Source organism: Trichomycterus rosablanca, chromosome 8 (assembly GCF_030014385.1).
Source record: "Trichomycterus rosablanca isolate fTriRos1 chromosome 8, fTriRos1.hap1, whole genome shotgun sequence".
Taxonomy (NCBI): domain Eukaryota; kingdom Metazoa; phylum Chordata; class Actinopteri; order Siluriformes; family Trichomycteridae; genus Trichomycterus; species Trichomycterus rosablanca.
The window spans coordinates 38,081,208-38,102,208 of NC_085995.1; the positions used below are offsets into that span (position 1 = coordinate 38,081,208).

Here is a 21,001-nt window from a genome sequence, read left to right on the forward strand (position 1 = left end):
TTGGACATGTTCACTGTGGGGTGTACTCACTTATGTTGCCAGCCATTTAGACATTAATGGCTGTGTGTTGAGTTATTTTCAGAAGACAGTAAATCTACACTGCTACACAAGTTGTACACTGACTACTCTAAATTATATCCAAGTTTCATGTCTATAGTGTCGTCCCATGAAAAGATATAATAAAATATTTGCAGAAATGTGAGGGGTGTACTCACTTTTGTGATACACTGTATATATATATATATAAAGAGAGAGAGAGAGAGAGAGAGAGAGAGACAGAGACGCTTGAGTCAACTTGTTCGCGACGTCACGTGTTTCACAAATTTCGGTTCTTAATCCAAAATTTGTTCGTACGTTCTAACTCGAAATGTTCGTATGGTAAACTGTTCGTAACTCAAGGGTCTACTGTACTTAAAATGTCTAAAATTAGAATCCGGTGCACCACATCAGCTGCAATGATTAGACAATCGTTAGAGGACATTGGAGTTTTATTTACACCTCAGACATTAGTTTGTTTTGTTCTTGATTGTTGAAGTGAGTGTTATCACTGTGGTGAGATCTAAAGAGCTCTCTGAGGCCTTCAGAAAGAAGGTTGTAGATGCATATGAGTCTGGGAGGGGATTTAAAAAGATCTCAAAACATTTAAAACAACTGCCAACATGGTCAGGTCAGGCCGTCCTAGCAAGTTCAGCCCAAGAGCAGACCGCAAGATGTGTAAAGAAGTCTTCAATAATCCTACAGTGTCATCACGGGACCTACAGGAGCTCCTGCCACAGTTGATGTCAAGGTTCATGCATCTACCATCAGAAAGAGACACACAAGTTTGATTTTCATGGGAGGTGAGCAAGGAGGAAACCCTTGCTGTCAAAAAACACCTAGACAAAGACCAGGACTTCTGGAACAATGTGCTTTGGACAGATGAATCCAAAGCTGAATTATTTGGGCACAGTAAAAGAAGACATGTTTAGCACAAACCAAACACAGCATTTGATAACAAGAACCTCATACCAACTGTGAAGCATGGAGGTGGAAATGTCATGGTTTGGGGCCTGGCAAGCTCTCCAATATAGAAACCACGATGAATTCTTCACTGTATCAGAGGGTGCTTGAGGAAAATGTAAGACCATCTGTCCAAAAACTGAAGCTGAAGCGGAGGTAGACCATGCAGCATGACAACGACCCAAAACATTCCAGTAACTCCACCAAGGAATGGCTCAAAAGAAAGAAATGGAGAGTTCTGGAATGACCAAGTCAAAGCCCGGATCTTAATCCTATCGAGATGCTGTGGGCTGATTTGAAACTGGCTGTGCATGCAAGAAACCCCTCAAACCTCACACAGCTGAAGAGATTCTGCATGGAGGAGTGGGAAAAACTTTCTCCCAGTCGATACCAGAGACGGTAGATGGTTATAGGAAACGTCTTATTGAGGTTATTTCAGCCAAAGGGGGAAACACCAGCTATTAGGGCATAGGGTGTCCTAACTTTTTCCTCACAATCACTTTCCATTTGTTCATTACATTTTACAACTTGAGTTTAAAAGTTTTTTTTTTGTTTTATTTGTTTAGTTATATAAGCTCCATCTCTCAGTACTGTTCAAATGAAACTCAAATGTTCATATGTTCAAATATGTTCAAAAAGACAAAGGTTCTCATGAAGTGTCCTAACTTTTTTACATGACTGTGTGTGTGTGTATACACATATACACACACACACACACAGATAGATGTATAAAGTCTTAGTAGAGAAACAAACAGAACACATTTTAATCACAAATGAAAGGATTCACACGTTTACAGTTGTGTTTTATTATTGCATTGACATTAACAAATGACATCCACTGTGTTTTAATCAGTCATGTCTGTGGAAGACTCCAACTCTGATAAGATGTTCCTGTTGGGGAGAGAAAAACATAAAACATGAGTCTGATTCAATTAAATACAGTTGAGATAAAAGGTTTATTTGTTTGGAGGGGACATGAATGTCAAACATTCTGTGTACAAACACACACTATAATGAATTGGCCTTGTAATGTCATTAGTAGCCAGTCGGGCATCTGCCCGGACGTGATTGGCTTGTTGTTCCCCAGCCTGGATGTTTGTTTATTTATTAGGATTTTAACGTCATGTTTTACACTTTGGTTACATTCATGACAGGAACAGTAGTTACTCATTACTCACTCACTCACTGTCTTAACCGCTTATCCAATCAGAGGCGCCTTGGGGGGGGGGGCATTGGGTGCTGGAGCCTATCCCAGCTTTTCAATGGGCGCAAGGCACACAGTAACACCCTGGACGGGGCGCCAGTCCATGGCAGACACACACACACCCATTCACCTATAGGGCAGTTCAGTGTCTCCAATTAACTTGACCATGTTTTTGGACTGTGGGAGGAAACCCACGCAGACACGGGGAGAACATGCAAACTCCACACAGAAGGGACCTGGACCGCCCCACCTGGGGATCGAACCCAGGACCTTCTTGCTGTGAGGCGACAGTGCTACCCACTTAGCCACCGTGCTGCCAAATTGGCCTTCCTAATGTCATTAGTAGCCAGTCGGGCATCTGACCACCAGTAGTAGCCATGATTGGCTAGTGTTTGGAGCGGCCAAATGGTCTAGCAATTGGTAGGTGCACTTGTCAGTGCAGGTCCCCAGCCCAGATGAAAACAGGGTTATGTCAGGAAGGGTATGCGGCGTAAAACTGCCAAAGCTGGTGACTTCTCTCTCACCAAGGACAGGAGGAAAACCTGAACTGTCACCTTAGGTTCAGGTGTCAGTGCTACGTTTGTACTAGATGTACTGAACCGGTCTGTAATGATCTGGAAACGGTGGAACTTGGATGTTACTGAGCTTGGAGGCAGAATCAACACTTCAAAACTTGACTGTAAATTGTTCCTAATGATATTGACTCAAAAAAGCACGGGGGGGGGGGGGGGGGGCAGCTTTGTTGCTTAGAGCCTCTAAACCTGAACTTTTTTATCCAAACATTTAATCACAGAACAAGAACAGTTGCAGAAGTCCCACACTTCTCCTGGCTCTTACTTTTGCTCCTCTGTTAGCTCAAACTCCTGCTGCACTCGGTCGATGAGTTTTGGGGTGACGGGCAGGCAGAAGCTGGCAGAGATCTGGACCAGCTCCACAGCTCGCTGAGCATCATTGCTCACCTTTATACACTCCAAGAACTCATTCATGAGGTCCTCACTGAGAAGAAAAGAGCAGAGGATGAGATTATAATCCAGAAATCTGATCAAAATAAAAACATAACGGTGTTTATAGAGGTCGGAGAGTGCAGGTTTACTCACGACGGAACTCTGTTGTTCACTTTGAACAGCTTCAACATTTCCCTAAAGAAATAATAAATACAAAAGAATTAAAACACATCAGCGACGCATCTTTCATGCACTGATGATGTGACTGTCGAATGCACCAGCCCACTACTGTTGAGCTCTGGAGTTTGAATCTCAGCTGTACTACAAATCGGCCGGGTGTCCAGACAGGCATGACAGGCTGTGTCTGAGGGAGGGAGGGCTGAAGACACTAGTGTGAAAGTGATGGCTCATGGAGCAGGACAGAGTGGGTCTGTGCATTCCTCAGTCAGAATCAGAGGCATTTACAATTGGGGAATTGGAAAGGGGAGGGGGGGGGGGGGTAAGCAGACACCTGGTACAGTTGCTAGGTAAATACTGGGTTGGTTAACATGTTATTAGCAAGCAGTACTTTACCAGGTAAGTAAAACACACAAGTAGCTGCAACATACATGTGGAAACAGTATTTACTTCTGTTACAGCTTTTTAATGTCCATAGTTTTTAAACTCAGATTTTAGGAGAAACTGTCCAAACAGCATTTCCAAACGTGTCCATATACTTTAGAAATTCATCATCCATCAGACATGTGGAATCTTAAACACATCCATACAGGGTTTGTGTTACCTGGAATTAGTTTCAGGACTTCGTCACGGTAAATAATAAGAGACCATATGGCCAAAAGTATGTGGACACACATTGCTAACCAGTTCATGGCAATAATTTGGGGAAGGCCCTTTCTTGTTCCAGCTTTAAACCCAACTGAACCCCTTTAAAACAATGACTTAGAGCTTAGAGTCAATTTCATTCCTATCAACTGCTTTACCTGTTCGGCAGGGTCACGGTGGGTCCATATCCTGGACAGGGTGCCAATCTATAGCGAGGCTTCAGCCACCCCCTCCCTTAAAACATAGCCAATCATGTCTGTGTAAACATGATTTGAACCCAAATCTTAGTGAAGTTGGGCTAGCAAAATACTAGTTCTTCTTATAAAGCATTTTACATTCAATCAGATCCATCACAAGTGGGATTATTTTGACTTGATCATGTGAGACCCGTAATATTACAGTGTATAACACCATGTTTGAGACTGAATAGCATTCAGCTGTTGGTGTTTACTGGTAGGTTTGGAGAGCACAGTTCTCACCAGGCCTCTGATGCTCTCTCTGCAGCCAGCAGGATGGACGTGATGCAGCTGAGGGAACTTGCGGACCAGCTCAGTGGAGCTTTGACCCGGTCGGTCTGTGTGTACAGAGTCTTTACGTCCAGAGCGCAATCTGCAAACGCCTGCTGCACCTAAAATAATAACAAAAAAACAAGTGTAGCATCAGTCGTCCACATTTCTGGTACTTTACTCCATTCAGTGACCCCTTGTGCCCAGTGAATTTTCTGTCCCTTTGCTGCTCTGGACTTCCCTCTCTTAGAAATGACCAACTGTGTCTGTTAAGCGCCTGGCCAGGGCAGTAGCGAGCGGTGCCACCCAGTAACAACACATTTGTTTTTCTTTCTCATACAGATCATTCTGGTCTGGACTTGATTTGGCACAAGATGCACTTCCTGTCGCAAACCCTCCTTATTTTTTTTGCACATTTCCCTCCAATTTCCCTCCCTATGAACTTGAATCCAATTACCCAATCATATCTCACTTTTACTGCTGCAGACCTTCCATTCCTGTGCATTTTCTCCTAATTTATCGTAGTCAATTTGTCTTCCGCTGCTGGGGGATCCCTGACTGCAGTCCAGGTGGGTATATTGCTGCTCACGCCTCCTCCGACCCACGCGCAGCCCTTAGTGGAACCCTTTTTCACCTATGCACTCTGCACAGGCGCCTCTCTATCTGCCAATCACATAGCCCGGTCTACCCGCCCTGCAGGCGCTGCCAATCATGCCCACTAGATGGCGCCCAGCCGACCGGTGGCAATGCCGAATTTCGAACCGGGGAGTTCAGAATCTCAGCACTGGTGTCCTTGCGGAATATCCCTCTGCGCCACCTGGGCGCCTAGACCTTCCATTCCTGACCAAGGAGTGCAGAAGCAGGTCCATGTGGAGATACGCATCATGCACAGCGAGTCTACTTTATCTCCCGTCTTTATGCAGATGCAGTCAATCAGCCAGTAGAGGTCATAACTGCAGCACTCCCTCCCCTGGACAAGCAACCGTCCTTATTTTTATCCGGGCTTGGCACCGGCACTGATGAGTGCACCTCCCAATGGCTAGGCTGTTCAGCAACCCAACCTCGGCTCAGACATATCCAATCCTCTGTGTAGACGGCAGCTGATGTGATTCAAACCCCGGAACTCAGCAGTAGTGGTGCAACACTAATGTTTACTATGAATTTACTATAAATACATGGATCATCCAGCCAACTCCAGCAAAAAATGCACAAATCTATTTCCTCGGCTGCTCCCGTTAGGGGTCGCCGGCGGATCGTGAGCCGCATTATTGATTTGGCACAGTTTTTACGCCGGATGCCCTTCCGGACACGACCCTCCCTATTTATCCGGGCTTGGCACCGGTTTATGCATCCTAGCGGCTCGGTACCTACAGGACAATTCAGTGTCTCCAATTAGCCTGGCTGCTTGTTTTTGGACTGTTGGAGGAAACCGGAGCACCCGGAGGAAACTCACGCAGACACGGGGAGAACATGCTAACTCTGCACAGAAAGGACCCGGACCGCCCCACCTGGGGATCGAACCCAGGACCTTCTTGCTGTGAGGCGACAGTGCTACCCACTTACCCACCGTGCACAAATAAATGATGTTGCTCTGCTCTTTAAAGTCGTACCTCTGGGCTTTGCTTCTCTCGGGCCATGAGGGTCAGCATCTCCTCCAGCAGCTCCGTCTTATTGTCCTGACCCAGCCGTTTAATATCTGACAAACAAGCAACAATAAAGCAACAGTTCAGATACAGATTTCTTCTGTGTTCATCAGAGACAGACAGACGTGTAAATAAAATAATAATCTGAATAAATCGAGCATCTGTGAGAGCAGGATAACAGGATTAATCTCTACAATTAGTGACTGATACGTGTACATTTACATTTTCGGCATTTAGCAAACACTTTTATCTGAAGTGACTTATAGTACTGTGACAGTATACAGTCTAAGCAATCGAGGGTTAAGGGCCTTGCTCAAGGGCCCAACAGTGACAACCTGGCAGTGGTGGGGCTTGAACCAGTGACCTTTTGATTAAAGTCCAGTACCTTAACCACTAGGCTACAACTGCCCTGATAGATGTTGTACAATCTGTATTAAAGACAGAGCAGCTCCAGTGCTGGGAACTTGAGTTTTCAGGTTTGAATTTCAACTCTGCTATCAGCCAGCCGGGCGCCTACACAAACACACGAATGGCTGGGTGTATGTAGGAAGCGGGACATTTAGATTTTTGGCATTTAGCGACTTACGGTTGTGACCGTATACAATCTAAGCAATTGAGGGTTAAGGGCCTTGCTCAAAGGCACAACAGTGATAACCTGGCAGAGTTGGCCCTTGAACCGATAACCTTCTAATTACTAATCCAGTACCTTAACCACTAGGCTACAACTACGATCAGTCAGCAAAGGTCGTAACTGAGGAAACCCTGCTCAGCCAAAGGTGCCTGTACAAAAATGGGGATCGGTGCGCGTCTCTCCGTGCACGATACGGATCTCCATATGAACCCGCCTGGTGCAGGTGAAAAGATGCGGTCAATACTTCACACGTGCCGGCGTGCGCGTGTGACTGTTATGACCCTCCTTAGTCAGGATTGGAGGTCTGCAGCAGTAGAGACACTTGCGCGTCTTTGAACTGTGTGTGGGTTTACTACGGGAGCTCCGGTTTCCTCCCAGACATGGGGAGAACATACAAACAACACAGAAAGAACCCAGACCACACCACCTGGGAATTGAACCCAGGACCTTCTTGCTGTGAGGTGACAGTGCTACCCACTTCATACCCATCTCCATATAAACCCGCCCGGTGCAGGTGAAAAGATGCGGTCGGTACTTCACATGTGACATGTGAGGGGTTGTGTGATGGTTGCGACCCTCCTCAGTCAGGAGTGGAGGTGTGTAGCAGTAGAGTCAAATGATCAGGTTATTTGATATGACTAAATATATATATACTACATATACGGAGCGGCATAGCGTGTCTCTCTGTACGCTGTTCGGCTCTGTGAGACTCAGGGTCCCAGGGTCAGCGAGCTCGTCAGAGGGGTAGAAGGTTGGGAAAACAAAAGACATCCTATAAAAATAGCCGACACTCACCTTTCCATATCTGAGGAACGAGATCTAATCTGTTGTCGGTATCGAGCGCCTGAAGCAGGTCTCTCATCCCCTGAGAATTGGGGTAGTACAGCTACAACACGTCACAAACACAGACCAGGATTTAGAAGGACAGTCAGAAATACTGTACGTGATTTAAAATGCTCAGTGTTTACTTTTATATTCTGTACTTACAGAAGGAATGAGCTGCTTGTACCACTTCAGCACCACGTCGATGTGCTCCATCATACACAGCAGGTTAAAGAACCGGCCACTGAGAAGGAGAGACGGGTTTAAACCTGGTTACATGAATGTCACTAAGAATCATTCATTTTACCGCTGCTTTATCCTGCTCAGGTCATGATGGGTCTCTCAATCAGGCAGGGATAACTGTGTCTGTTAATCTACCGCTGACACTCGAACCCAGGTTTCTGCCACCGGGGTTTACTGTGATTTCTGGAGTCCTTACTAAGCTAATACTCACTGGTAGACACTCTGATGGTAAGAATCTCCCAGAAGTTTCCAGTTGTCCCCTACTTCCAGCAGACTGTGCACCCTGTAAGCCTGTTCCATGTCCTTAGTGTCCAAGCACTGCACAGAACAAGGACAGGAACATGGTATCATTTTATTTTATTTCATAGGAAGCGAGGGTTTAAATGTTACTGTAGTAAATGAGAAGGCACCTACAGCTCTCATGGCACTCGGGAAGAACAGCACTGCAAAACAAGAGAAATTTATTTATTATCAGTAACATCCACGTGACATAAATCTCAGTGGTACCCACTGTATTCGAGATCCCAGCTCTGGTGTTCCAGTGTGTGTTTATAGACACTCTTTTGAGAAGGCTTCTCACAGGACCTTAAAGTAAAACTGTGGGAATTTGTGCCCACCAAGCTGTTTTGATAGCATAATGTCTTGGCTCATCATTGTAAATTTACAGGCTGTGATGAGAACGCAAATAAATTAGGCTCCTATCTTTCCAATACATGCCACAGTCTCATATCCATCCATAATAAATCAAAATACACCCTCGTACTGACTGGATCATCAAACTGGCAGTCTCACAATTAGCAAGCAAAGTTTTTTTTGGGTCTTATGGGTTACTAGAATTAAATCTTTGGCTTTTGTTGGCCTTTTTTTAAAATATATTTTGTTTATGCATTTTCTCCCTTTTTCTCCCAACTTTAGCACAACCAATTGCCCGCTGCGCTGGTTCCTCTCCACTAATGTGGACCCCGGCTCTGATCGAGGAGAACGAAGCTAACCCACGCCCCATCCGATATGGGCAGCAGCCGTATGCATCTTCTCACCTACACTTGACGAGTACAATGCAAATCAGCACTGTGTACAGGCAGACGCACCCTGACAGCACTCGTTTTCCATCATCAATCAGCCAGCAGAGGTCGTAGTTGCATCAGTTATGAGAGAGCCCCTGTCTGGCTTAATATCCCATCCATATATAAACAACAAGCCAATCGTTGTTCATGTGGCTGCCCAGCCCAGCAGGCAGGCAGAGCTGAGACTCGATACGATGTATTCGAGATCCCAGCTCTGGTGTTCTAGCGTGTTTTTACCGCTGCGCCACCTGAGCGGCCGGCTTTTGTTGGTCTTACCATCATCTGGGTCCTGTGGGGTGAAGCTCTTCCCCTCCATCTCATTTAGCACTTCCTGTAGGATCTCAGTATGTCCTTGTGCTGAAGAAGCTGCAAACACACAAAAAACCCTAAATAAAACTTCAAATTAATAAAAACAAATTAGCTATAAAGACCTGATGTACACTATATGGCCAAAAGTATCTGGGCACCTTAACATGAGCTTTTCTTTATTATATAAAATGTGCCACTCTTCTGAGAGGGATTCTCACAAAACTTTGAATATGTCTAAGGGGGTTTGTGCTCATTCCATCAAAATATGACACAATTTTTTGCCTATCCCAGCTTTTCAATGGGCGCAAGGCACACAGTAACACCCTGGACGGAGCGCCAGTCCATCACAGGGCAAACACACACACACACACACTCATTCACCTATAGGGCAATTCAGTGTCTCCAATTAACCTGACTGCATGTTTTTGTACTGTGGGAGGTAACCGGAGCTCCCGGAGGAAACCCACACAGAAACGGGGAGAACATGCAAACTCCACACAGAAAGCACCCGGACCGCCCCGCCTTCTTGCTCTGAGGTGACAGTGCTACCCACCGACCCACCCCCATGACTGCAAAACATAAATTCAAAATTAAAATGGGTGTCCCAATATTTTTGTCCATATGGTGTATTTTGAACTAAGTAATAATGTTTTGTGTAAATCAGGTAGGTCAGTGTGTTTACCTGCTTTATAAAAGATGCTGAGGATGTGATTATAGGTGGCCAAACTGGGCTCTAAATGAAAATAGAGACAAACACAGTAAAGCAACAATGTAATATAAAAATACACCATGTTAATAAAGATGCAAAATCAAAAATTGCTCCAAGAATCTACAACCCCGAATCAGAAAAAGTTGGGACAGCATGGAAAATGCAAATAAAATAAAAACACAGAGTTTCTTACATTTACTTTGACTTTTATTTGAAGTCAGACAGGATGAACCTGAGATTTTTCATGTTTTATCTGCTCAACTTCATTTCATTTATTAATAAACATAAATTTTTTTTTCAAAAAAGACCTGGAATGCTGATTCATCTGACCACAATACACGTTTACACTGTGTGATGGTCCATCCTAGATGCCTCCGAGCCCAGAGAAGTCGACGCCGCTTCTGGACATGGTTAACATAAGGCTTCTTTTTTGCACAGTAAAGTTTTAAGTGGCGTTTCTGCAGTAACTCTGTATTGTAGTGCTTGATAAAGGTTTGATAAACTAATCCCTCACCCAACTTTTTTGGAATGTGTTGCAGGTCTGAAATGCAGGAATGGATGTTTATTAATAAATGAAATGAAGTTGAGCAGATAAAACATGAAATATCTCAGGTTCATCCTGTCTGACATCAAATAAAAGTCAAAGTAAACATAAGAAACTCTGTGTTTTTATTTTATTTGCATTTTCCATACTGTCCCAACTTTTTCTGATTTGGGGTTGTATGATACGTCTGCATAAATCTGCCTTTTTAAACAAATGTCTCTTTAACCTTTGACCTCCTGTAGACAAGAATGAGACACAAACCAATCCCGAGGGCCTTCATTTCGTTGAGGATGGGGAAGGCCTGCATTTTGCCTAATGAGCCGCATCGTCGCAGAACCTTCAGCACGGAGTTAAACGTCAGCAGGTTGGGCTTCACCTTCTGCTCGACCATCTGCTTCAGCAGCTCCTACACACACACACACACACACACTTATTTACAAAACTCAGTAGATGATGGACGGGATCAGCAAGGAGTTTATTAGAGGGATGACACGGGTAGGATGTTGTGGAGGCCACACTGAGATGGTTTGAGCATGTGCAGAAGAGGAATGAGAGAAGTATAGAGAAAAGGGTGCTGAGGAGGAGGAGGTTTATGGATGCAACAAGGGTGTGATTGAGGAGAATGTTCAAGACAGGGCGAGATGGAGATGAATGATGGGCCATGGCAATGTCTAACAGGAGCAGCAGAAAGAGAAAGAAGAAGAATGACATGGAGAGATTTTCAAAAACAAGCAAGATGAGAACCATCAGTGTCAAGACAGGACAGAGAGAGAAAGACCAAGTGACTGAGCGAGATCCGGGTTCAAATCACAGCTGTGCTAACGACCGGCCGGGAGTTCATGCCAAGTTCACACTACACGACTTTCCAAGTTGTCAGGTCGCTGTACAGTTTACACTACACGACTGGATCTCTTGTAATCGGGAGTCTTTCAAGTCAGTGTGTATTTCATTCAGCGTTGGTGTTATGTGTTGTAGAGAATGATAAGGTCAGAAATACTATATTACGCCCCTGTCCCACTTTTTTACACTCCTCCCATGCGTTTCCCCTCACACCGTATCTTGCGTTCTCATTGGCTGTTCGACATAGCACTCATTGCCAGTCGGGCGACTCCTATCCAGATATTTGACATGCTAGATATATTTCTTTAGTCGCCGAGCCGAGTGCTCACCGCTCGGATCGAGTTGTTGAACAGTTCACACATGGCGATTGAGAGCCGAGTTTCAATCGCCGAGCAAACACCGAGTTGCTCCAAGCCAGCAAATCGTGTAGTGTTTTTTTTTTAATATAATTTGCACATATGAACACAAAAGGAAAGAAAACATAATGATACAAAAAAAAAAAGAATGTGCAGGGAAAGTACAAAAAGCCCAATGGGCTTATATAAACAAACTTTCCCTTAAGAAAAAAAATATATATAAATATAAAAAAAAGAAACAAAATATATACTGTACATATACTGTATGTATACACACACACACACACACACATACATGTATGTAAAACATACCAATCAAAGATCAAGTGAGAGTGCTTAAATTACATAACTATGAAACATTCAAACAAACAACAAAATAAAAAATAAAATAACATATATAATATTCATGTCACACATAAGAATGTCAGTGACAGGAAATGAGCTTTGATCTGTTTTTTTAGGTTACTGATATTATTACATTCATTTAGATGAGGTGGTAGGTTGTTCCAAATTATAGGTCCTCGGTAAGAGATGGAAAACTGACCTAGTGAAGTCCTAAAGTATGCTGTATGGAGGTTATTAGATGACCTTGTGGAGTAATGGTGAACTTGAGAATTGTAATGGAAGCTAATTTCAAAGCAATCAGGCAGAAGGTCATGTAGATAGGAGTAGATAAACAGGGATATCTGAATTTGGTTAATTTCATAAACATTCAATATTTGTAGATTCTGGAAAAAAAGGTCGAGAACTTGAAAGATAATTTGATGTAGAGATCATCCTAACAAAACGTTTCTGAAGTACATGTAAACAGGTAATATTACTTTTGAATGTACTGGCCCAGATAATATTGCAGTAGGAAAGATATGGATAGATCACTGTATAATACAGATTGATGAGTGTTTTTTTTTGGTAGGAGAAATTTGAAACTGAACTAGGCATTACACACAAGCTGGAGTCACTATGTCTCTAAGGGGCACAAAAGATGACAAATTCACAGCTGCAGTAAAATAGCTGCCCCTGCTGTTTGGTCAAGACAGCTGCACTAGTGATGGATGATCTAGAAGATTTTAGTGAGTATCGCCTCCATACTGGCCCACACAGAAAGGACCAAAACCGCCAACCAGGGAATCAAACCCAGGACCTTCTTGCTGTGAGGCGACAGTGCCACTGTGCCACCCAGACTGGGAGCAAATGAGGGGAAAATTCTACTGTGGTGAACAAACAGTAACATAAAGTGGTGCGGTGGGGCAGGATGAATTTATTTTAACTTACTACGATCTGGTCCCACTTTTCACTGTGTTTGTCCTTCACCTCCGGTACAGCACTGATGAGAGCGTTAAAGGTGTGCACATCAGCTACAGGGGAAAACAACGATATGGTCATTTTTACTTATTTATTGTGCATTATTATCCTACCTTTATTATTTTAATACTATAGCATGAACCTATTTACATAAACTGACATTTAGTCTTTGTACAGAAGATTGTAATGAATGTACTATATCAGAGGTCCCCAACCACTGGGGCTATTTATTACCAGGCTGCACAGAAAGAATAAATAATTAGAGATCGCTAGAAAAGCAGTTTGCACTGCCTCTATTTCAGGTGTTTATTGTCTTTTTGTCACCTCTAGGTGGGAGCAGCGTCTCATTGCAGTGAAAAAAAAGCTCATTTTACACCGTTTGTAAGCGATATTATTAAATCCTCCTGCCCCCGCCGGTCCGTGAAATGATATCTTATATGAGACCAGTCCGTGGTGCAAAAAAGGTTGGGAGACGCTGTCCTACATGCTTATTAAGGCTGCTGTGGTCATTCATTCACTCATGCATTGTCAGTTTTACCACAGATTCATCCTGGTCAGGGTTGCGGTGGGTCTGATTCATAGGGTGAAAGACCGGATACACCTCGGACAGGTCGTCAGCTCATCCCAGGGCGAATACACACACACACACACACACACACACACACATTCAATCTTAGGGCAATTTTAGTAGCTCTAATTAGCCTGACTGCATGTCTCTGGGGGGAAACCAGAGCACCCATAGGACACACGTGCAAACACAGGGAGAACATGCAAAATCTGAACAGAAAGGACAGCCAGGGAATCGAACCCAAGCCCTTCTTGCTGTAAAGCGACAGCACTACCCACTGCGTCAATGAGCTGCTCCCATTTACAGTGAAGGTCAAAAATAAATGCTTTTGTTCAAAGCGACTTACAATTGAGACATAATACAATCCAAGAAACGGAGAGTTAAGGGCCTTGCTGAGGGGCCCAAAGTAAAACCTTAGCATTAGTGGAGCTAGAACCAGCGAAAATACAAAAGTAAATCAATACTAGAATTCGTACCAGTCAGTCGGTTGTTCAGGAGGTCTGTGTAAACGTTGAAAGCTTTGCCATGAGCACCAAACTGTAAACAAAATAATGCTGGTAAATCTACAGTGACACAATGTCATGTGATAAAACTACAACAGCGACTCTACGTACCTTCACCATGCCTCTGATCAGAGCAGCATACGACCGACTGTTTCGCTCCGAGATCAGGTTAAAGATCCTTTCTGCGTTATTGTTCTCCCTGTTGGTTAAAGGTCAGATTAAGAAGATTCAGGTCTTGATTTGAAACCATTAAATAGGGAATATTTCAGTTTGCCCATCATGCTAGTAGAACCGACCTCCATACAATCTTCAGTAAGTCGGAGGCTCTTCTCGGTCGTCCTTTTCTTCTCATCCCGTCATCTGGTTCCACTACCTATAAAAATATTATTAGATATATTTATACAGGGCGAATGGGAGGTGCAGCGGTGAAACATTTTATCAGCTCCACTTACCATATAGAAGCACTTTGTAGTTCTACAATTACTGACTGTAGTCCATGTTTCTCTACATAAGTCTATAACCTGCTTTCACCCTGTTCTTCAATAGTCAGGACCCCCACAGGACCACCACAGAGCAGGTATTATTTAGGTGGTGGATCATTCTCAGCACTGCAGTGACACTAACAGTTTTTAAATACCACCTAAGTGTCCACTCACTGTTCACTCTATTAGACACTCCTACCTGGTCGGTCCACCTTGTAGATGTAAAGTCAGAGACGATCGCTCATCTATTGCTGCTGTTTGAGTCGGTCATCTTCTAGACCTTCATCAGTGGCCACAGGACGCTGCCCACGGGGCGCTGTTGGCTGGATATTTTTGGTTGGTGGACTATTCACAGTCCAGAAGTGACAGTGAGGTGTTTAAAAACTCCAGCAGCGCTGCTGTGTCATCCACTCATACCAGCACAACACACACTAACACACTACCACCATGTCAGTGTCACTGCAGTGCTGAGAATGATCCACCACCTAAATAATACCTCTGTGGTGGTCCTGTGGGGGTCCTGACCATTGAAGAACAGGGTAAAAGGGGGCTAACAAAGCATGCAGAGAAACAGATGGACTACAGTTAGTAATTGTAGAACTACAAAGTGCTTCTATATGGTAAGTGGAGCTGAAAAAATGAACAGTGAGTGTAGAAACAAGGAGGTGGTTTTAATGTTATGGCTGATCAGTGTATATATACATTTCATGTAATAACACCAGGGTCCGTCCTCGCCTCCGGTCACTCGGTGTGAGGAGTTTGGCATGTTCTGCCTCCTTCCATAATCATGCAGAAAGGGAACTGGTTGCTCTAAATTGACACCCTGTCCAGATTGTGTTTCTGATCAGGATGAATAAATGAATAGACAGAGTTACGTTTCCATTCATGACTTAAAGTTGTGACTGAATACATTGCAAGCAAGTGAAGGTTAAGGGCCTTGCTCAGGGGCCCAACAGTGGCAACTAGTGACTGTCCGATTAACAGCCCAGTACCTCAACCACTGAGATATTAAATACATTTGTTAAAGTTGATTATCCTCTGTTTTTTTCTTACCAGATCTTCAGTTCTCTGCTCTGGTGCATCATCTCGTACTGGATCCCGATCGCCGTACAGACAAATCAGATCCAGCAGGTCATTGGTGAGATCCAGAGACACTGGAGTGCCTGTGCAACATTAAACGAGCAATTTGCAGACTAGTGTTTTCAGTCATTTTGACTATTCTGACAAATATAAGTTGAATGGAAACATATAATAGATATAGGAATATAAAATATGGGGAAACCGGAGACTGAGGGATGTCACGTTACCTGCCTGGAGCAGCTGATCGTACATGTCCACTGCGGCCTTGACCTTTCTAAGCTTGATCCGCTCCACAAGAGCTGCCTCGGACACCTCCTCTATCTGTAGCTCCACCGTCTCCGGCATTAGACACTTTCAGGGAAAAGAAACATGGATTAGGGCTGGGCGATATTAATAAAAAACTCATATCTCGCTATGTGTTATGCTTCCTCTCTACTGATGCTGACCCCGCCCCGATTGAGGAGAGCGAACAGACACACGCCTCCTCCGCCACGTGAGCAGTAGCCGACTGCATTTTTTCACCTGCACGAGGCGAATTTACATGTGGATCAGTTTTGTGTATGAAGAGCCACACCCTGATCAGCATTATTCCTTGAATCTGTGCAGACGCCATCAATCAGCCAGCAGAGGTCGCAATTGCATCAGTTATAGGTTCCCTATCTGGCTCTCTCCCTGGATGAACAACAGCCAAACGTTGTTCATGTAGCCGCCCAGCCGACTCGGATGGCAGAGCTGAGATTCGGTACATTCGGTATTCGAGATCCCAGCTCTGGTGTGCTACCGTATTTTACCGCTGCGCCACCTGAGCAGCAGTGTATAATGTTTAAGTATCATTTTATTATATTTATATTTAGTAATTTAGTATTATTTGTAACAACAAAAGAGCATGCTGTATTATAACTGTAACTATCAAACTGTAATAATAATAATAATAATAAACATAAGACAATTGCACACCCAGCATAACCTAAGTAAGGTTGGTTGCTTCCGTTCTGTAGTCCGACTTCCTGCAGAGCCTCAATAAAGCCCTTCTGTGCCCCAGAATACTTGTGGACTTCTACCGCTGTACCACTGAGAGCATTCTAACAAACTGTATCTCTGTGTGGAATGGCATTCGCTTCACAGCTGCCTGAAAAGCTCTTCAGCGAGTGGATCAAACTGCCCAACGCATCACCGGCACGCAGGTACCCACCATACCGGACATTTATTACAAACGTTGCCTCTCACCAGGACAAACAAAAATGTATACACCGACTAGGCATAACATTATGACCACTGACAGGTGGTCTCTTCATCACGGCGCCTGTTAGTGGGGGGGATATATTAGGCATTAGTGAACATTTTATCCTCAAAGTTGATGTTGGAAGCAGGAAAAATGGGCGAGCGTGAGGATCTGAGCGAGTTTGACGAGGGCCAAATTGTGATGGCTAGACGACTGGGTCAGAGCATCTCCAAAACTGCAGCTCTTGTGGGGTGTTCCCGGTCTGCAGTGGTCAGTATCTATCAAAAGTGGTCCAAGCTAAAAACAGTGGTAAACCGGCGACAGGGTCATGGGCGGCCAAGGCTCATTGATGCACGTGCGGTCCGATCCAACAGACCAGCTACTCACTCACTCACTCACTTTCTTAAACGATTGTCCAATTAGGGTCGCGGGGGGGGGGGGGGGGGGCGCAAGGCACACAGTAACACCCTGGATGAAGCGGAAAAGGTTGCCGGTTCAAGCCTCACCACCATGTTGGGCTCCTGAGCAGGGCCCTTAACCCTCAATTGCTTAAATCTTGTTCAGTTATAATGGTAAGTCATTTTGGATAAAAGTGTCTGCTAAATGCTGCTAATGTAAATATAAACATACATATCATATTGGGAAAGAGAGCGAATAGACGGTGAAAATGTTAAGCTGTGTGTTAGAGAAGGATACTGCTGTGGCAGTCAGAGACACCATGAACGAGTGAAAGAGACCTGAGTGAGTGTGAATAATGTAATGAAAATTGTGTGTGTGCAGTACTTTTTCGCTGTTTTAAACATACTCGGACGATAACGTGCTTGTCCAAGGCACACTCCCTCTTTTCTCAGATTTTTCCCCCAGTTTTCTAATCAGCATTATTCCTCGACTCTGTGCAGACGCCATCAATAAGCCAGCAGAGGTCGTAATTGCACCAGTTAAGAGGAACTCTGGTCCGGCTTTCCCATCCCTGAACAAGAGCTAAGCGTTGTTCATGTAGCCGCCCAGCCCAGTCGGATGGCAGAGCTGAGATTCAATACGATGTATTTAAAATCCCAGCTCTGGTGTGCTAGCGTGGTTTACCGCAGTGCCACCTAGGCGGCGAATATGGTCATTTTCAATATTGTGTAAAAAATAATATCGAACTTATCGATATTTGCGATGTACCGCCCAGCCTTAACATGGATTCTTTAATAAGTGAGTGAAAAATTTATAAAATAAATAAATAAAAACAAAGAATTGCTACTGACAGTCAATTAACCTAACTGGAGACAAAATGACTGGTTAAGTGTTAAAACCAAATACATTGAAATAGGAGATGGGCTAATCCTCATTTAGGGTTAAAAATAACACAATTCTGAGTAAAGTGTTATCATTCAGAAGTGTCCAAACTTTTTGTTTCATCAATTCTTTATTGAATGTTTCCCCCCTTTTTTCACCCAACCTAGTCGTAGCTAATTGGAGCTTGTCTTTCTCTCATCGACGGCTGAGGCTGTCACGCACAGCCATTGATCGCTTCTTTTCACCTACCACGTGATCAGCCATCCCCTGTGCATGCACCTCGACCGGTCAGGAGAGGCCGCATTGCCCCAGCAACAATGAATCCTGTTTTAGCCTTTGTCCATCCCCCTACAAAAACAATCGTGCCTGTGTGGACGCCTGGCCGGCTGATAGCAAAGCTGAGATTTGAACTCAGGAGCTCGAAATCTCAGTATTGCTGGGATAGTTTCCAAACTAAGAAACACATTCCATATATTGGACAAAGAGAAGTATGGACTGATTTTGCTCCATCTGCTTTCCAGCCTTTACCTAATACACACTGTGCATCAGTTTAATTGGTCCTACTTTGGTGTAAAATGCAAAACCGCTTCTGCTGATACTTACTGGAATATGAGGTTCAGCAAAGTCCTTCTGGAAGTACTTGGGGCAGGTGTTAATGAAATACTTAGCAGCATTTCTGCCCGATTCCTGGGATAAGGAATACAGTTTCTGTGGAGAGAAAATAGTTTTAAACAAATAAGTAATTTATTTAACTCAACAAATAACTCTACACATTTTCCGAACCATTAAATACTTACAAACTCCCCAGATGTTTTTGGTGTTAGATAAGAATCATCCTGAAACATATAATGTGATGCGGTGGGGTCCTGAAAAATACACACAGCCTCAATTTAATCTCTATATCAAACGTGAGATGCATCTCACAGACGACTTTTACATTATAAAACACACAAAACCAGAAGTACCCTGTTCACTATGGACGCCAGAGCTTCTAACACAGCCTCTTTACTCCTATTGAATGAAAAACATGGCATGTAAATAATAAACTCAAGTACTAAGAATAATTCCGATAGTAAAATCTGATACTGAAAACAAAGTTCACCATGTTTTCTTCTGTGGGATAACAATTTCCTCTGATGAAATAAAGAAGTGGGTTACATTTCAGACAAAAGAGCTGAATGTTTCACAAAGTACAGGTCGTTCAGCAGAGCAATTAATTCACACGAAATGAATCAAATCTCTCTAACCTGACAGAGCAGCCGCAGGTTCCTGGCAGACAGCAGGGCTCAGTCCGAAATACCTGATTTTATAAACAAGACATAAATGCTCAAATGGCACAGGAGATAGACATATCACAACTTTATTTCACATGTCCACACACGTTCTTGCCTTAATCTGAAATAGATGCCTTGTGAAAATATCACCTACAAAATTGGTTGGCAATGTAATAATTTAAAACCCAAATTTAAACAGCTGGATGTTGATTAGATGAGATAAGTGCTTATTTAATGTGCACTAGTGATTATACACCGATCAGCCATAACATTAAAACCACCTCCTTGTATCTACACTCACTGTCCACTTACCATATAGAAGCACTTTGTAGTTCTACAATTACTGACTGTAGTCCATCTGATTCTCTACATGCTTTTTTAACCTCCTTAAACTCTGTTCTTCAATGGTCAGGACCCCCACAGAGCAGGTATTATTTAGGTGGTGGATGATTCTCAGCACTGCAGTGACACTGACATGGTGGTGTGTTAGTGTGTGTTGTGCTGGTAAGAGTAGATCAGACACAGCAGCGCTGCTGGAGTTTTTAAACACCTCACTGTCACTGCTGGACTGAGAATAGTCCACCAACCAAAAACATCCAGCCAACAGCGCCCCGTGGGCAGCGTCCTGTGACCACTGATGAAGGTCTAGAAGATGAGCGACTCAAACAGCAGCAATAGATGAGCGATCGTCTCTGACTTTACATCTACAAGGTGGACCAACTAGGTAGGAGTGTGTAATAGAGTGGACAGTGAGTGGACACGGTATTTAAAAACTCCAGCAGCGCTGCTGTGTCTGATCCACTCATACCAGCACAACACACACTAACACAGCACCACCATGTCAGTGTCACTGCAGTGCTGAGAATGATCCACCACCTAAATAATACCTGCTCTGTGGTGGTCCTGACCAGGGCCCAACAGTGGCAGCATAGAGCCGGGATTCGAACTCTCAACCTTTCGATTGATAGCCCAAAGCTCTACCCACTTAGTATACTTCCTTACAATGTTTTCTCCTTAGTGAGGTCTTTTACACAGATCCAAATACAGATGTCACTTTACTCGTTCTGTTCCTATTGAAACCAGTTCAGCTATGTTCGTGATGAAGCTCCTGCCATCCATGTCAACAATAAACTCTCTTTTAAAGTCGGTTGGATTTTTTCCTCCTACCATCCTAATCCAGAATCAAGGGTATAAGGGTCTGTTGGGCATTCTGTACATGCCAGGAAGTATAGGAGGGTGTTAACTGTGTCATGCAATACAACCAGCACATAATTTTCTCCATAGTTCGTCGCCAGTTTGTATGTACACAATTGTATACAATTACTGACTGTTGGTGCAACCATGCAAAACATTAGATTAGATAACAGATTAGACTGTGTATGCTAAGTTAGCCCATGTACAGACACACATGTACAGGCACAAACACATCAAGCATTTGGGATTAAAGACAAGACGTGACCTCCATCATCACATTGAGCATCACTGCCCTCTATTTAAATACAATATAAATTAATTACTTTCTATATGACAACCGAACCTTCTTCTGAGTCCCCTGCACACATACCTGCGATGCCATGTCTCCTTAAAGTTGGTATTAAATATTCTCCCAGTCTTACAGACCTGTCGCCCTACATGCCTACAGGAGGACGCCAT

General features: G+C 43.8%; 1 protein-coding gene across 1 annotated transcript; it reads right to left on the reverse strand.

The window, feature by feature from the left end:
- Nucleotides 1–1,785: 1,785 nt before the first annotated feature.
- ptcd3 (pentatricopeptide repeat domain 3) lies at nucleotides 1,786–21,001 on the reverse strand. The gene is made up of 24 exons (XM_063000156.1): nucleotides 20,913–21,001; nucleotides 19,322–19,374; nucleotides 19,177–19,207; nucleotides 19,040–19,085; nucleotides 18,872–18,940; nucleotides 18,678–18,782; nucleotides 15,799–15,922; nucleotides 15,545–15,654; nucleotides 14,306–14,382; nucleotides 14,121–14,208; nucleotides 13,983–14,043; nucleotides 12,909–12,991; nucleotides 10,702–10,846; nucleotides 9,870–9,920; nucleotides 9,155–9,244; nucleotides 8,229–8,257; nucleotides 8,026–8,132; nucleotides 7,737–7,815; nucleotides 7,545–7,635; nucleotides 6,086–6,171; nucleotides 4,449–4,597; nucleotides 3,301–3,342; nucleotides 3,041–3,199; nucleotides 1,786–1,890 (listed from the first exon to the last, which is right to left on the reverse strand). The coding sequence occupies exons 1-24, from the start codon at nucleotides 20,999–21,001 to the stop codon at nucleotides 1,845–1,847; spliced, it is 2,010 nt and encodes a 669-aa protein (XP_062856226.1). The 3' UTR covers nucleotides 1,786–1,844.

What these genes read in the sequence shown, in the direction of transcription:
- ptcd3 (XM_063000156.1), bottom strand. Translation starts at nt 21,001, where the DNA reads ATGGCGTCCTCCTGTAGGCATGTAGGGCGACAGGTCTGTAAGACTGGG. An exon ending in CCTGAACAACCGACTGACTG is followed by an intron (nt 12,992 to 13,982) that starts GTACGAATTCTA and finishes TTTCCCCTGTAG; the next exon opens with CTGATGTGCACACCTTTAAC. An exon ending in CGTTCCTCAGATATGGAAAG is followed by an intron (nt 6,172 to 7,544) that starts GTGAGTGTCGGC and finishes CTTGTTTGTCAG; the next exon opens with ATATTAAACGGCTGGGTCAG.